The 16,163-nt window shown below is 56.7% G+C and overlaps 8 protein-coding genes across 8 annotated transcripts; 6 read left to right on the forward strand and 2 right to left on the reverse strand.

Moving 5' to 3' along the window:
- Positions 1-151: 151 nt before the first annotated feature.
- Positions 152-2,781, forward strand: PUS7 (uncharacterized protein; the record flags this gene model as incomplete). Its single annotated transcript, XM_060602812.1, has 9 exons — positions 152-471; positions 506-977; positions 1,012-1,177; positions 1,215-1,569; positions 1,605-1,684; positions 1,721-1,992; positions 2,027-2,165; positions 2,203-2,416; positions 2,454-2,781. 9 exons carry the CDS (start codon positions 152-154, stop codon positions 2,779-2,781), a joined length of 2,346 nt encoding a protein of 781 aa, XP_060459168.1.
- A 384-nt stretch (positions 2,782-3,165) lies between these two features.
- On the reverse strand, positions 3,166-3,905 carry ADI1 (uncharacterized protein; the record flags this gene model as incomplete). The annotated part of the gene is made up of 5 exons (XM_060602813.1): positions 3,166-3,325; positions 3,386-3,535; positions 3,572-3,645; positions 3,688-3,841; positions 3,877-3,905. 5 exons carry the CDS (start codon positions 3,903-3,905, stop codon positions 3,166-3,168), a joined length of 567 nt encoding a protein of 188 aa, XP_060459169.1.
- A 300-nt stretch (positions 3,906-4,205) lies between these two features.
- Positions 4,206-5,927, forward strand: CcaverHIS019_0603640 (uncharacterized protein; the record flags this gene model as incomplete). The annotated part of the gene is made up of 9 exons (XM_060602814.1): positions 4,206-4,288; positions 4,323-4,366; positions 4,402-4,565; positions 4,603-4,753; positions 4,788-5,089; positions 5,124-5,366; positions 5,403-5,713; positions 5,749-5,855; positions 5,896-5,927. 9 exons carry the CDS (start codon positions 4,206-4,208, stop codon positions 5,925-5,927), a joined length of 1,437 nt encoding a protein of 478 aa, XP_060459170.1.
- Positions 5,928-6,633: 706 nt separating this feature from the next.
- Positions 6,634-8,380, forward strand: CcaverHIS019_0603650 (uncharacterized protein; the record flags this gene model as incomplete). The annotated part of the gene is made up of 4 exons (XM_060602815.1): positions 6,634-6,744; positions 6,874-7,755; positions 7,800-8,066; positions 8,102-8,380. 4 exons carry the CDS (start codon positions 6,634-6,636, stop codon positions 8,378-8,380), a joined length of 1,539 nt encoding a protein of 512 aa, XP_060459171.1.
- A 288-nt stretch (positions 8,381-8,668) lies between these two features.
- On the reverse strand, positions 8,669-10,118 carry MTM1 (uncharacterized protein; the record flags this gene model as incomplete). The annotated part of the gene is made up of 3 exons (XM_060602816.1): positions 8,669-9,377; positions 9,468-9,876; positions 9,917-10,118. The coding sequence occupies 3 exons, from the start codon at positions 10,116-10,118 to the stop codon at positions 8,669-8,671; spliced, it is 1,320 nt and encodes a 439-aa protein (XP_060459172.1).
- Positions 10,119-10,763: 645 nt separating this feature from the next.
- Positions 10,764-11,384, forward strand: CcaverHIS019_0603670 (uncharacterized protein; the record flags this gene model as incomplete). Its single annotated transcript, XM_060602817.1, has 2 exons — positions 10,764-11,038; positions 11,078-11,384. 2 exons carry the CDS (start codon positions 10,764-10,766, stop codon positions 11,382-11,384), a joined length of 582 nt encoding a protein of 193 aa, XP_060459173.1.
- Positions 11,385-12,171: 787 nt separating this feature from the next.
- Positions 12,172-13,864, forward strand: PUS7 (uncharacterized protein; the record flags this gene model as incomplete). Its single annotated transcript, XM_060602818.1, has 5 exons — positions 12,172-12,580; positions 12,621-12,970; positions 13,401-13,483; positions 13,523-13,777; positions 13,852-13,864. 5 exons carry the CDS (start codon positions 12,172-12,174, stop codon positions 13,862-13,864), a joined length of 1,110 nt encoding a protein of 369 aa, XP_060459174.1.
- Positions 13,865-14,497: 633 nt separating this feature from the next.
- SPT3 (uncharacterized protein) lies at positions 14,498-16,109 on the forward strand (the record flags this gene model as incomplete). Its single annotated transcript, XM_060602819.1, has 6 exons — positions 14,498-14,890; positions 14,928-15,014; positions 15,058-15,241; positions 15,283-15,455; positions 15,504-15,591; positions 15,628-16,109. The coding sequence occupies 6 exons, from the start codon at positions 14,498-14,500 to the stop codon at positions 16,107-16,109; spliced, it is 1,407 nt and encodes a 468-aa protein (XP_060459175.1).
- Positions 16,110-16,163: the final 54 nt, after the last annotated feature.

Here is a 16,163-nt window from a genome sequence, read left to right on the forward strand (position 1 = left end):
ATTGCCCACGTGTCGTAGATCATCTATCAGACGTAAGCTCACGTGGCTTGTGTTGTTCTTGACATACCTCCACTTGTCAGCTCCCAAAGTTTCCGCACCTCACCCTTCCTGACACCTTCCTTCATCCTTCTCGCCCACATTTGGTGCTGCAATGTCCGGCGTTCCACAGGAAGGCAAGCGCCCTCACCCAGAGGACATAGGAGAGCCTGAACCCAAGCGTGCAAGGGCGACGTCTCCGCTCAATGAGAGCAGCGCACCGGTCATTGACTCTCCTCGTGAAGGCGCTCATCCTGTGTCGCGTCTTAGTCTGAAGCCCCAGCCACCAGTACTTCCTGCGTCACTTGAGCTCGCGACGGGGTCAAAGGCTGACCTATCCGCGAAGAAGGGCTTCGTGGGTGAGCCAGAGGTTGGTATTCTCGCCTACCTGGGGGACCCTCACTACACTGGCATCCAGGGTGTCATTAAGCAGAGGTGAGCGCAACTTGTGGAATTCTACTAACACCAGATTCACGGACTTCCTTGTCAACGAGATTTCTCTCTCCGGTGAAATTGTCCACCTTGTCGACATTGGCGCGCCAACGGAGGGTTTGGCTGATGCGCAAAAGGTCGGTCCTGTAAGCGAGCAGAAGCCTCAGGTCGCCGATGTCGCAGAGGGCCCTGCCAAGAACACTGTAACGGACGCGAATCCGGAACCTTCATCGCAGCTTGTGGTCGACAACCGGCCTGACTGGACGGGCTCGACCACGACTGCTCTGCGGTCGCACTTTTCCGACGAGACCATCGTTGCTCTCCATGCCCTCCTTCTCGAGGGTAAGGATGTCAAGAGACCTGTGGACGCGGGATGGGGTGGTCCTCGATTAAAGATGACGGATGAGGAAGAGGAGATGAACATTGGTCAAGGCCGCGGCCGTGGCCGCGGTCGCCAGCAAAGCGACCCGTCATGGGGTCCGGCGGATAAACGCGAGGTCGTTTCCCAAGTACGTTGCGCAGGAACCCGACACTAATACAAAGGTCATCTCTGAGAAGGAGGCGCGGGGTGCTGCTCACAAGGCGATTCGCGAGCTGTTCAATGGTCGCTTCGAGACATCGGCGCGCGACGACCCCAACGGTGATCAGAAGATTGTCATTCGTTGGTCTAACCAACGTAGGGGTGACGGGCAGAGGCAGCAGGGAAAGCGTGAGTGATGGCGTGAGTGGCGTCGCTGACTCGCCAGAGCGGTCAAACCTTCCCCGATACATTCATTTCACTCTGCAGAAAACTAACCGCGAAACGATGGACTGCCTCGGGCACATCTCGCGCGTCCTCAAGGTCCACAACAAGGATCTCAGTGTGTGCGGAACCAAGGACAAGCGTGCTGTTACAGCACAGCGCGTGTCGTTCAAGCGCGGTAACTGGACTCTTGATGACATGTGGAGAGCCGTCAATGGCGTGAAGGCTGGGAGGCGGTCCGAGGAGGAGGCAGTGACGCGGCGCGGGGACCGAGGAACTCGTATCGGTGACCTCTGCTATGCTCAGAAACCTCTTGACCTGGGGATGCTCAAGGGCAACCACTTTACCATCACACTCCGGTGGGTTCTTGTTCGTGATTTCAGCTCACTTGTAGGAACGTCCAAGGCGACAGTCCGGAGGCAATTGATGCTGCTATGGCATCGATCCGGGACCATGGCTTTGTCAACTATTATGGTGAGTTCCAGCTCCACACGACACTGACACTGGTAGGCATGCAGCGTTTTGGGACATCGACCGTTCCCACGCACGTCACGGGGCTACTTCTTCTGCTGCAAAAGTGGGGTGATGCTGTCGACTCCATTCTCTCGCTTCGTGAAGGAGAGCACCCAGACTGTACCCGCGCTCGGCTGATCTGGCTTGAAGATGAGGACTACAAGAAGGCGCTGGAGATCATGCCGCGTCGCTCCGTCGCTGAGCGTGCAATCTGGGAGCACTGGAGGAAAGGCAACCTCGTCAAGGACAAGCTTGGTGCTCTTACAGCTGTGAGCACACATTGCCCCCGCTGCTAACCCTGAGATTCCTCGCAATCTGCGCAGCATGTACGTCCATGCTTACCAGAGCTATATCTGGAACATTGTCGTCTCGGCACGCATTAAGATGTCCAACACATCCGCTCTGCCAGGAGACCTCGTCTATGCCGACGGTGGTGATGACGGTGAGCTATTCGTTTCTCAAGTCGATGCTGAAACCAGACGGAGACGACGGCGACGGCAAGCCCAAATCTGCGGCGTCTCGAGAGGTCAAGGAATTGACAGAGGAGGATGTCAACGACTATCGCCTCACTGACGTCGTCATGCCCTTACCTGGTTGGCATATTGAGTACCCCGGTGGCCCGCTTGGCAAGCTGTACGAGGATATGATGGCGGCCGATGGACTTGACCCACGTAGGATGCGCCGGGAGCAGCGGTGAGTGGAGCATTTGAAAGCTGTTGACGCGACCCAGGGAGTACTCGTTACCAGGGAGCTATCGCAAGATCGTGCACAAGCCGTTTAACGTCTCGTGGGAGCACGTGAGGTACACGGACCCCGACATCCCTCTTGCTCAGGCTGACGAGGACCGTCTCCTCGGCTTCAACGTCCCAGCGCTGGATGATGCAGAGGGCAAATTCAACGCGCTCAAGATCTCATGGTCTTTGGGGACCTCGTCGTACGCCACAATGGCGCTGCGCGAAATCACTCGCCAGGAGACGTCGTCATGGCACCAGATTGGCCTCACTGCAGAGGGAGAGGACCAGGCGCATAAAGGAAGTGTGGAACAGAAGGCAGACTGAGAGGTAGAGGCGTCGGAGGCGTGATCAGTAATAGCACCGCAGTGGCATGTAGGTCTGTTGCATGGCCGTGGCTGCAAGGCAAGGCCCAAAGTTGACTTCTTTGCGACGTGAACTCTGGCAAACAGGCAAACAGGCGACCAGACGACTAGACACCCAGACAACCAGGCAACCAGACAACCAGACAACCAGGCAACCAGACAATCAGACAATTAGTCAAACCGGTTTCGAGTCACCAGAAAGTGGTGCGTGGGATGGCTGTGGACGGCTGCCCTTGTATGCGTCTGTCTGAATGTCTTCGGAACTAACGGTATGCTCGGAACAAAGCAATGGTCAAAGTGGGCATGTCAAAGCAGCAGTCTAAAACAGTCAAGAAACTATAAACACTTAGGCCGCCACAGCTACGGACCTGACGTATTCGTGGCGCGACTCGCGGGTGTCCGTGCCATCCTCGGCGCGAGAGTACGGGGTCCACTTTGGCTCGTCCTGGAACAACCGCATTGCGGTAATGTCATTGCCCTCGTCAACAGTGAAACGGTGGTAAATCCTGGTAATCAGCTCGTTCAGCTGGCCACGACCTACCCTGGTGGCAGTACAATGAGGTCACCCTGCACGAGGTGGATCCGGATCCACCTCTTGTCTCCCGTAGTGACTCCACCAGTCATCAGCAGAGTACGCGAGACCGAGCTTACCGCGGACGTCAAAGAAGCCCGAACCGTCAAGAATGTAGCGGATCTCCTCATCATCGTGCAGGTGCCTGTCGTTAGCTATGTAAACCGGCATGCTAGTTCACTCGTCAAAGAACATCTTGATCTTGGCCTCATATGACTCGCCTAACCCTCTAGGAGTAACGTTGATCTGGTCGCGCTGGAGTTAGAAGAGTCTTCGTGCGAGCATCGCGGTCCTTACGTTCTTGTAGCCGCGCGTCTGGGCAAACTTGTCAATGGACTGCTTCCACGTGCCCTCGGCGTCGATGGGGATCTTGTGGTAGAGGACGCCGAGATCGGAGAGGGTCTGCTGGGACACGGCCTGGCCCGAGTCGTGCATGAGGCGTTGGTCGCCGCTGTACGTTAGCGCGGTAGGTACCACAAGGCATACGGGAGCTCGTCATAGTAGAACGCCCTCATTATCGTCAGAAGAGGTGAGTGTGCAGGATGGAATGGATGGTATAGTGGCAAGTTATTGAACGTGGGACAAGGCTGCGACTTTGTAAACCCCCGTTACCCCACACTTGTATACTTTTTGTTCCCGCCAATTCGACACTTGCCACCCAACATGCGGCAAGTCATCCACAGGGCGAATCTCGAAAACAAACAACAGTGACTCCTGACAACAAGCCGTGACTGCTTGAATACTTTCCACCTCATCTTCATCCCCATCCTCATCTACGCGTAAACTCTTCTTCTCCGACAGCAACAAGCACTACAATGGAGCCAGAAACAGACCAGTCATCCGCTTATACCCTGCTAGAGAAGCTCGGTATGGGAAGCTTTGGCACGGTCTGGAAAGCGTACGTATGGCTGCGGACGCGACTGACTTTGCAGCGTCCATAACGAGACTGGCCAAGTGGTCGCCATCAAGATCATCAGTGGACGGTCCGTGCGTGAATATGCTGACAGGCAGACTTGGAGACCACTACGGATGATCTTGATGAGATCCAAGCCGAGATTGCGCACCTTCGGACATGCCTTTCCGACAAGGTCACACGGTACTACGGCAGCTTCATCAAGGGCTATCGCCTATGGATCCTGATGGAATATCTTGCCGGAGGTAGCTGCCAGGACTTGGTGAGTCTGCTTGTGAGAGAGCTGGCTGACGCCGAAGCTCCAACCAGGTGTCTTCACCGAGGCCCAGACTTCAGCCGTTTGCCGTGAGCTGTTGCTTGGGCTCGACTACCTCCACACGCAGGGCAAGATCCATCGCGACATTAAGGCTGCCAACGTCCTCTTCTCTGCCACCGGTGAAGTCAAACTTGGTGAGGCCGCCTGCATTACTGTGGCTGATAGCAGCCGACTTTGGCGTTGCCGCCCAGCTGTCGGCGTACCAGTCCCAACGACACACATTTGTCGGCACCCCGTTCTGGATGGCACCAGAAGTCATCCAACAGACAGGCTACGACGCGAGGGCAGACATTTGGTCTCTGGGTATCACTGCCATTGAAATGGCCAAGGGCGAGCCGCCAATGGCCGACTTTCATCCCATGAAGGCCTTATTCATGATCCCCAAGCTCGACGCGCCACGGCTGGAGGGCTCCTACAGCAAAGACTTTCGGTCGTTCGTCGAGATGTGTCTCCAGAAGGAACCGAAGAATGTAAGCGCCTGTTGTTCTTCCATCCTGACTCAAGCGAGCCACCGCGAAGGCATTGCTTCAACATCCCTTCATCCGCCGAGCAGGGTCCACCTCTGATCTGGAGAAATTGGTCAAGCGATACGCGACTTACAAGTCCAATCAAAAGAAGAAGGCGACATCGAAGCCTGATCCCGCCACAATTATGGGGGCTACAGTCACGACAGAGTGGGACTTTGACGACACTATCCGAGGGACACTCAAGGGCGTGCCGGTGAATCTCAACCTCGAGGCACTGGAGGTGAGCGAGCACCACTTGAGATACTGACGCGCAAAGACGTCGATCGATGCTAGCACCGTGAAAGGACTACGTGCGACTGGCGATCAGACTGTGCCCGACTCAAGCCCACAACAGCAACCAGAACTAGAAGAGCCCAGCTCTCGTGATCAAACAATCAAGGCCCAGCCGCCTACTGGGCCCGTAAAGGGTAACTTGTTGGATCAGGTCCTGCTGCCAGCGCTCGACTCGGCCGCCAACCGACACCCACATTCTGTTTACAATCTGAACGCCATCCGTGCTGGATTAGCAGCTCTGGGACTGAACAACCCAGCACTAGCGCGTGAGATTGTCGACGGTGTTGTGGAGAGGTGCGTGACGTATCCTGATACTTGCTGACCTGAAGGGTTCAGGCCCAGTTACCGTCCAACGCGGAGTCACTGTCACAACCAGCTGGCCAGTCGGATCTCATCACGTACCACAGCCCGGTGGCCAACCTGCTGCTACAGCGATGTAAGTGACAATGGAAAGGTTTGGGCTGATCCTGTAACAGGGTTAGATCAAACTACTCAATTACGCGCTTGAGGAGGCAGAAGGTTAGAGTCAAGACGGTACAGGTCATGTCAACTTGTAGTGTGGAGGTAACGATTGTAAGGTAGTTGGAAGTAGCAAATAACGGATTGGGTGGCAGAGCGGAATCAAATGGTGGGGGGAAAGGGGTGATGAGTGGGGACTCTGTGCCTCTTTTGCTTCGTGCCTCGAATCCCTGGAGTACCTGTGGACCCCCAACCCCCTTGCCCCCCCGACCCCCCGACCCCACCCGCTCCCACTACCGCCACCCATTACTAATTCCTCTGTTGGCTCACCGCCACCCAGCCCAGCTCTGCTATACACAAACGACGACAGTCATGTTCAGCCACCCACTTTGAATTTCCCATTTTCATCATCATTTAGAAGTAGATTACAAAAGCACCTCCATCCCATTTGCAGCTCTTGTTTAACAAATTAACCTTTTGATTACTCCTTAGTTACCGTTACCCTCTTTCGTTTACCCAATAGCCTTTTACCCAAAGTCAGTTGCCGCTGTAGATCCCACTCGTCGCCCAATCCAACACTTCCATTAGTCCCTCTTTCCGACTCCTCCCATTCCTCCCCCATCCCCCACCAACTCCCAACCTCCCATCTCAACTCAACCTCTCAACACAACACTTGGCCACTTGCAACCTCATCCTACACTCGTCTCCTTTACTCGACTCCTCATCAAAGTGCAAGGCCCCACCACTCGCCAGTCATGTCCAAGCCAAAGCCAGGACTAGGCAAGGGCCTCGCACGCACTCTCGCCGCCCACTCGGCCTCGTCGGCGCCCTCGGCTGTTATTCACCACCCCGTCGCACTGGCCTCGGTGGCTTCTAACCCAGCCCGCCATTCTCACACCCACACTCACATCCACGCAAACCTTCACACCCATACATTGCACCGTGCTGCACCATGGTCGTCCTCGAACGCAGTCGTCCAACACCACACTGCTCAGATTCCTCTCTGGGACGCTCCAGAGTTGGGACGTCGCTCTTACAGTTCGTCGTCATCCCCACTCCGTGCCTCTGTGGAAGCCCTCTTCTCCCTCCCCCAGTATCTTCCCCCATCCCTACTGTTTGACCGTCCGCGACAAACATTCAACGACTTTGTCAATCCCACTACAAATCCCCCACCGCCACCTCCAGCAGCCGCTGCAATCGTCCGGGTTCCTTCGCCCCCCCACCCTGCAAAGCAGGCCAAGCCAGCCGAAGTCCATTCTGTCCTTGCACCAGCACAGCAACTCAACAACGGCACTGCGTCTGCCACCAACCCTCACCTCACTTACCTCGGATCACGGTCCAACGGCATCGACATTCAGCCATCTACGTCGCTACCCGACCCAAACAACCTCAACCTCTACTCTTCAAGCCTCATCTTCCACCTCGGCTCGAGCGGTGCGCCCAAGGAGCGAACGCATATCCCACCGTCGAGGAAGAGAGCCGTCGAGCCCCCTCCTCCTCGTCAGCGGTCATTCCCACTGCCCGACGTGACACCGCCAACAACGCTCCAGTCTGTGGCCGTCGGCGAGGACTCTTACTTTGCACGTGTCGATGGCGTGTGCGTTGCGGACGGAGTTGGCGGGTGGTCCCGATCTGGCACGGGCCCGGGAGACCCAGGCCGCTGGGCTCGCTTGTTGACACACTTTTGTGAGGAAGAGGTGGAGCGCTGGTGGGCTGGCGCAGATGATTACATGACAACCGACGACGATGTTTCTGGATGGGCGGCGCGCGCGTGGAAGCGCGGGTCGGAGGAGAAACAGAAGCATCGACGCCCGCTTGATCCAGTTGAGATCATGCAAAAGGGGTACGAGAAATGCTTGGCCTGTGCTGCCCAAGAGGTGAGCCTCCCCAGCGGAATCCCGGCTATCTTGGCTAACAACAGGGAATCTACGGCTCATCGACGTGCCTCCTCGCTTTGCTGCACCACTCGACACTCTTGGTCGCCAACCTCGGCGACTGCAGCCTGCTCATCATCCGCCGGGGCGAAGTCGTATTCCGCACCGCAGAGATGCAGCATGCCTTCAACTTCCCTCTCCAACTCGGGACACACTCGCGCGACGAGCCCATGAAGGACGCCAAGCGCTATGACATTGGTGTCGAGAAAGAAGACGTCGTCATTGTTGGCAGCGACGGTCTGATGGACAACCTGGTGAGCTACTGATACGCAGTAGGGGCTGATACCAGTTTGATGAGGACATTCTGGAGACATTGTCCGAGTTTGCTCCTCCAAACCAGTCTGGTTCATTGCCACCGTTCTCGCCTCAGCTGGTTTCTGAAGCGTTGCTGGACCGTGCCCGTGCTGTCTCGGAGCAGATGACAGCGACCACTCCGTTCATGATGCGCGCGATCGAGGAGGGGATCGACTTTGTAGGAGGTAAAAAGGACGACATTTCAGTTGTCGTCGGGGTCATCGGTGACCGCGACGGTACTACTCTGACACTAGACACCAAGTCGCACCACTAGAGAGTGAGAGAGAGAGAGAGAGAGAGTTGTATACCATGCATTGTGTTGTTGTCATCTAGTTGTCTAATTGTCTACGAATGCTTGGGACAGGGTCGGCGTTGTCGATATATAGATGACAGCCGACATGCTGATTAAGATGACTCCGTGTCCTTCCGAGACGTGACGCATGTCGGCAACCACCCGCGTGTCCATATCCGCACCATCCTCGATCTACCGCTCAGCCGATCAAGGCCGCTCCACTTGTCGAGCTAGCTGCAACTTGTAGCGTTGTTTGGTGATCACCGGCCCTTACTTCTTGCCCTCGAGGTACCGGCCCACGCCCTCATAACAGGCGATCATGAGGCCGCACGCGGGCGCGATCTTACCGCAACGCGGCACGACTCCAGCAAAGAGCGCTGTCCATCCTTCGGTGCGGATAACGTGGAGAGCGAGAGGGAACGTGCTTGCACGGTGGCGGAGGGCCTCTGGGGAACAGCCAGGCGAGGGTGTAAACACCTGGCGGCGCGTCTTGAGCACGTCAAACGGCTGGGTCATAAGGGCGGCAAACGTGCCGCTAACAGCACCCGAGACAAACGACGTGGCGATCGGCGTGAGTGGCGGCAAGGGCGAGTTGGCGCTGTTGAGGCGCCCCTTGATAATTTCAAACCCGGCCCAGTACAGGCCCGAGAAAGGAACATCGCGCCAGAGCGTAGGCCCGAGACCGCGCCACAGGATGGTTACGCCCTTTTCGCGTACGAGTGCGAGCATGTCGCGCCCTGTCGACGCATAAGTTGGAATCGGCTGCCCTTCCATCGGCAGTGCCTGCAGACGCGTGCGGAACATCTCCAGCGGCGAGATGATACTTGCGCTAAACGAGCGCGCGAGACTACCCGCGATGAGTGGAGCGGGCGTCAGGACCGCGTTCGACGAAGGTTGGTTGGTAAAGACCGGGACGAGCTTGGCCAGCAGGTATTCGTACCCGAGCATGTAGATCGCTGATGATGGTACGGCCATAGTGCTGGTATCAGCTACTTTGTGTGTGTTTTGTTTGGTCTTGACTGGACCCCCGCCTCCGGTACTGTTTCCGAGCCAAGCCCAGACAACTCACAGTGTTGTCCCTACACCTTTCCACAGTCCACGGACGCCAGCATCGCGGCGCACGGCTGCAACCTCACTCCAGAATCCGCGGGTTGGAGCCGTCTTGGGTTCGGCAAACCCACCGCGAGCGAGGAACCCTCGTGTCATGGCTTCCTCAAAGCTCATGGCCTCGCCCCAGATGCCCGCCCATTTGCTGGGGTGATAACAACCTTCGGGTGCCGCGAGTGCGTACGCGACGGCCTGCGGTCGTGGTGGTGGTGCGCGGGGCAAGGTCGAAGTCGCGCAGGCGATGCTCTCTGTGCTAGCGCCAGACATCAGTAGCGGAGTTTGACAGCATTCGACGGGTGGCGGGAGGAATTCGGGGCGGATATGCGGCTGCACGGTTTGGAGACGTGTTTTGAGCACGTCGAAAGGAGTCACTGGGATTGATTAGTCATGTCCGCAACCGAGGGGACGTACTGAGGAGTGATGTGGTCACCGCGCCTGTCATCGCCGCGATCGCCTTGGGGCCAAGTGTCGCGTCCGAGAGCGCCGAGCGCTGCCTCGATGGCCCTGCTTCTGGCCACTCAAAGTCCATGTCCTCCATTATGTCCGGGAGATCTGGGACCTCGACATCGGGATGGGGGTGCGGTGTGCGTGGTGGATGGAGAATGTGTCCCATCGTCAAGTTGCCGTCTTGGTCAGTTGCACGAGTTTAAGAGAAGAGGTTGAGAGATGATTGATTGTAGTCGCTGTAGCCGTCGTGGTTGTGTTGGCGTCGGTCGGCACTCGGCTAGTCCCCTGATCCGCTTTGGTCGAATAATTCCAATGATGCAAGCGTTCACATTTCAGACACATAACCCTCGACCGAGGGTCCCATCCGTCCGTCCCGCACACCAAGTGGTTCAAGTGGGGAAATAATGAGGGGAAATACCATCCAGTGATTAATGCCACGTAATCGGCCGAAATCGAATTTCACTTTTGTCGAGCTCGTGGGCCGTGGAGTTAAGGTGGTCAACGCTTGTCATTCAGGAACGGGCATAATGACGTGTTATACATTATACACGTGGTTGATTGTGAATCTACCATGTCATAGGAAGACTTTTGCTCCCGTTTCGAGGCCGCGTCCCTGACCAGCCAACTAGAGTCTGGTCACCTGCACTTACCCTTTAACCTGTGACCCATCACTCTCTTGTCAACATCATCCCCACTCACTCCGTCATCATAATCATCCCTTTCCCCTCGCTCACTCTTACCCACCTGCCATACTCTTAGCCTGCGCATGCGCCCGTCTTGACCGCCTGTCAAACCCGTTTCAACCAGCGCCATGCCTCCCCGCCGCCGCGCGCCGCTCATCGAGCTGCCGCTTGCCGACTATGTCCCGCACCCAAATGGTGCCATCAAGACACACTGCCCTTCACCCCTCTCCCTTCCCACCAAGCGCGGGCCACCCACACCCTCTAGAGACTCGCCTTCGACCCCAAAGCGCCGCTTCCGCAGTACCGCCAACCCACTTGAGCGCGTGACGGTAAGCGCAGCGAGCCTGGCCACAGACGAACTCGGGACTGGCAAGAGCCCCGCACGCCGTCTCTTTCTCAACGAGTACGCCATGCATCATCCACCCGCAGACCTAACGCATAGCAGTCTCACCGCACAAAAAACACCGCGTGCCGGTTCCCCAACAATCCTCTCACCTTCACCACCACTCTCCTCGCGCGTCTGGAGCGAGAGCCTGAGACTATCATCAAGACTGCGCGACCCCATCCACGACCCTGGGTTTTGTGTCTTCTTTGACCCAACCGGTGCTGCTCTGCCACCAAGTAGTCAACTGCCACCACTAGTGTCGCACCACGACGAGGAGAACACGTTCCCATGTCAGGGCACACCCGTGTCCAAGTCCAACCGCGTGCTCCGTTCACACAACAGCCCCGCGATCCGCGCGGCATGATCGCCCCGCCCACGCACTCTCTTGTTCGCTCGCTCACGCGCACTGCGCATCGCGCCTACGTCTCATGTCCTCGTTTTGTGTAGATTTTGCGTATTTTGTATCCAGCTCGACATCATCTGCGTATGCAGTCACCCCTGTTGTTTTGTTCCTTGAACTGCGCTCCTCGAGAATCATTTCTTTCGACCAGCGCCCACTTGCACCGTCCCGAGCACTCGCCACGCTGATGTCTCGGTGACCAGTTTCGTGTTTCCTATGCATCTGCACACTTGGCAGGCGAGAAGGGGACTGACTGCCTCCACTTGACGGGCACGAGAGAAAACTCAACCACGTCACTTTCAAAAGCCTCGGAGATAGACAGCCGAACTGGGCCACCTCTTTGTTCCTGTTCCAGTCTCTACCTCTCGCACTGCGGCGCTCGCATTCTGCCTTCAGCTCAAACAGATAGTTGCCAATACCTCGACGAGACAAGGCAAATGGCAATTGATGATGTTGAACATGGTCGAAGTAAGGAGAGGAGTATCAAGCAGCAGCAGATGTATATGTATATATGCAGCCTTTCGGGAGACGACAAGGATGCAAGGGTTGGGGAAATGGCTTGTAGGTCACGTGACTGACTGTGACGCGTCTGGATATCGTAAAGTGGAGGTTGATGTCAATATGTAACGAACGACGCGCTTAATAACAAGTCTGAACATCCTCCTCGACCACCCTTTCATAATCCTCCCTCAACCTGCCGACCTCATTGTCAGTGGCATTGCAGTAGACAAGGTGCTCTCTAGTCGTCACAATGACTCCAAATAGAGAAGCATTGACGACACTTTCGCCCAACCACGAGATCGACCACATGACGCAAGCTACCTGCAGATTGTATCCAATCTTCCAGAACACCAAGAATGGACGCGTCTCGACAACTCCAAAAACGCGCCGCAAATCGTGTGTTAATTCCCCAGACAAATCCAGTCCCAGCAGCAGCGAGTCCTCAAAGCGTGCGCGTGTCTCCCTCAACCCTTCATCTGGCGTCGGCCGTGAAAACATAGCGCACTACTTTGCCCCACGTACCCCTCTCCGCCAGGGGGCCTCTGGTGCCAGCTTGGTCAAGGACACGGGCCCACCAGCTCCACCACCAACCAAGTCTGTTCCTAATGTGTGGCGTAGGCAGCGGCGGCGCCTAGGGCAACCATCCTCGCGTGGTTTGTGTGAGTACGACGGAATACGTACGAGCTGACTGGTTCTCAGTAGGTCCTCACGCACACTCAACCTTCCTCACTTCACTCACAACTGGCATGTCCAACACTCCTCATCACCGCCCAAGCAGCATCACCCTCCCTTCCTTGAACAGCGCGATGGGCGACCGTGATCACGATCCAGCGCTGGTCGTTACCTTCAACAACGCCGCCAAGATCCTGGCCGGCGAGGATGCCTCAGCAACCGGGAGGCGGCGTCTTCTGGCCATTGGAGGCGAGGAAGGCGCAATCCGGATTGTTGACGTCGACCAGCCTCTCGAGAGTGACGCGCCCGATTACTGGTGGAGTGCCCACAACAACGGCATCTTCGACCTCAAGTGGACCAGAGACGATGAACGCCTTGTAAGTCCTGATAAGATCTAGGCTGACTGTATCAGATGTCAGCTTCTGCGGATCAGAGTATCCGGATTCACGACCTCAACGGCTGTCGCCCACAACAAGTAGCCAAGCTGGTTGGTCACACATCTACCATCAAGTCAGTCACACTGCTGGATACCAGCCGAACCAGCAACACTCCATCACAATCGAACATCGTAGTGTCTGGAGGTCGTGATGGCAACATCCACCTGTACGATCTGCGGTGCCGGGGTAGCAGTACGAACGCACACGATGGGCCGTCGGGTCGCACGAGGCGCAACCAAGCTCCTACAATCGACATGTCTGCGGGCATCGGGCCTGTTTTGACGTTGCGGCAACCTCACAACATTTCTTTAGGCAGACGCGCCAGTGTTGACTCCGTGAGTCCAAGTCGTTTGTTTGTACTGATCATCAGCGATCTGTCTCCCGTACGATCACCAGCCTCGTCTCGCTGGAGTCGATGCCTGGCATTCTTGCCTCCGGTGGCTCCTTTGACGGGTAAGGCCGTGCAAGAACGGTGGAGTGCTGACTCTGCAGCGTCGTTAAACTCTGGGATGTTCGCGTTCCCGCTCCCATGTCCTCTCAGCGTCCCAAGGCCACCTCGGCGGGCGACCTCCCTGACCCAACGGTGTCTGGCGCGAACCCTTCGCGTCGCCCACGGTCCGTGAATGCTCTCTGCGAGGACCCACGTACTGGCGACCTCTACACCCTCTGTGGCGATTCCCAGATCCACGTCCTTCGACCGTCTGCGGCTCACGCTATGGATCCATTCGAGGCGATTCTGCCCTACAGGTATGCACACCCCGATCTCCTCACCCGATCATTCTACATCCGCATGTCGTTGTCTTCGGATGGTCGCTACCTAGCGTGTGGTTCTAGCCATGCTGGGGTGATGACCTGGGACACCAACAACGCACGGTACACAACATCCATCTGTGCGACGCGGCTGGCGATTCCAACTGCACCTACTCCTGAAGTCATTGCAGTTGACTGGGGCAAAGACATGGTAAGAGCTACTGTGAAGCCCAGCTGCTCATCAACAGCTATCTGCATCTTCTGACGATGGCGTCACTCGCATCTGGCGACTGCCGCTGAGTCTGGCATCTTAGGCGGCCAGGGAGGGTGTCATTGCTTGGGTTTTTGATCGGTTCTTCAATTGCAGGAAAGTATCGTTGAGCAGAGATGATCATTACCCTTCTGCAACCCAAAATATTTGTCTCCTGCTTGCTGCTTGCTGCTGGTTTACATGTATGTATCTATGTTTGGGATCCGGAGGCAGCCTTAAGTCTCAAGACTCTGGCAGAGACGAGCGGAATCAGGGCGGACACACATTAGAACGAGGGTGGAGGCAAACGGAATCATTCATCCCTCAATGTTGCCATAACTCACGTATTGATCCTTCCATCTATACATCCAATCCCCCCAATCCCTCTATCCTCTCACAATCAAAGCGGCTCGTTAATCCCCATCCAAGCCTTTCCGCGACAGGTCGTTATTCAGCTTGTGGCCACCATGTCGGGCCTCGCCATCCCCAACACGGCCAAGCGGCCACCTGCCGGTCTTGCGCTGCCCGGTGCTGTTCCCTCTGCATCCAACTCTCCCGCCCCTTCAAGTACTGCGGCCATCCCGTTGCAGCCGCGTCCTTCTTCAACTGCGCCTGCAGCGCAGGCGTCGGGTGCCGGTGGGCGCCCCGGTGAATCCGGAAGGCTGTCGGCTTCTCCATCGCCCGAGCCGGACGAAGATGGGGACGCTGACGGTGACGACGACGATGATGAGGGGTTAGGCCAAAGCTCCAAGAAGTCGAGCAAGAACTCGAAGAAGAAGAAAGGCGCGCCAACGGCTTCTGCCGGATTGGAAGCAGCGGGCAAGCAAGACTACAAGTACACGAATGAGATCTCACAGATGGTGGGCTATCGAGTTTGGGACTTCTGACTGACACAAGATGTTCGTGTTCGGAGAAGTCCAAGACCCCTTGCCGGAGACTGTCAAGCTCGTGGAAGACATTGTCCGCGGGCAGATCATCGAGATTGTAAGCCTGTGGTGGGCGGGTGGGCGTTGCTTACCCGTCACAGGTCACTCGCGCTCGGCTGCTCACGCACATCCGCTCCTCTCGCTTCTTGTCGGCAGAAGACTTGATCTTCCTCATCCGCGATGACCGTGGCAAGGTCAATCGCTTGCGGACGTACCTCAGCTGGAAGGACGTCCGCAAGAAGGCCAAGGAGGAGGAGGACGGCGATGTTGATGTTGAGGAGACAGGTTCGTCTGCGTCGGTTGTAGCATATCGCTGACTATGCCAGACAAGGCAAACCAGAAAGGGCGTAAACCTATCGTCAAGCTCTCCTGGGAGCTACTCACCCCGTTCTCCGACTTCATGCGCTCGCTGCCGACACAACAAAACCGAAACGAAGACGACGAGGAAGAAGACGACGACGAGCTTCAAGCTCACCAGGACAGCATGCAACGCCTCCGAGTACGTGTGGCAGGGTATTTGTCCAACGATTTACTCTGACCCATCCAGGACGCAGACGAGATTACCAAGAAGATGACAAAGGACGAGTACGTCCACTACTCGGACTGTCGGCAAGCGTCGTTTACATACCGCAAAGGTTTGTTTTGCCCACATGTGTGAGGCTGACTGTCAGCTCGGCGCTTCCGCGACTTCATCAACTTCAGTGCCTACCTGGACGTGCGGCCCAACGACGATATCGTCGATATCCTTGGCTTCCTCGCTTTCGAGATGGTCCGCTCCTTGTGCGTAACTGCTCTAGAAGTCCGCGAGCAAATTGAGAAGAGCTCGCAGCCTGCATCCAGTGGTCGTCTGGCTGCCAGTGCATCGCCGCTCAAGCGCAAGCTCCAAAGCTTGGAAAGCTCGCCGACAAAGCGTGCAAGGAACGATCTGTCCCCATCTGCCGAACCAGACGACTCTCGTCGTTTCGGGACTGGCGGGGCTAACCCAACCCCACGTTCGCTATTCGCGCCACCGCCCAGTGCTCGGCAACCGCTGCTGCCGTCCCACGTCCTGGAGGCGTTTGCCCAAATCCAGCGCAAGCAGACGTCGAGTCGCGTCGGAGGCATGCGCAATTGGCGGGGGGCCATGGCGCGCGGTCGTGTCGCCTTGGTGTAAGGAGAATGTAGAAGCTAACACACAACTGTTGTATAGACATGCATTGCTGTACAG

The sequence above is a fragment of the Cutaneotrichosporon cavernicola genome (genome assembly GCF_030864355.1).
Source record: "Cutaneotrichosporon cavernicola HIS019 DNA, chromosome: 6".
Lineage (NCBI taxonomy): Eukaryota > Fungi > Basidiomycota > Tremellomycetes > Trichosporonales > Trichosporonaceae > Cutaneotrichosporon > Cutaneotrichosporon cavernicola.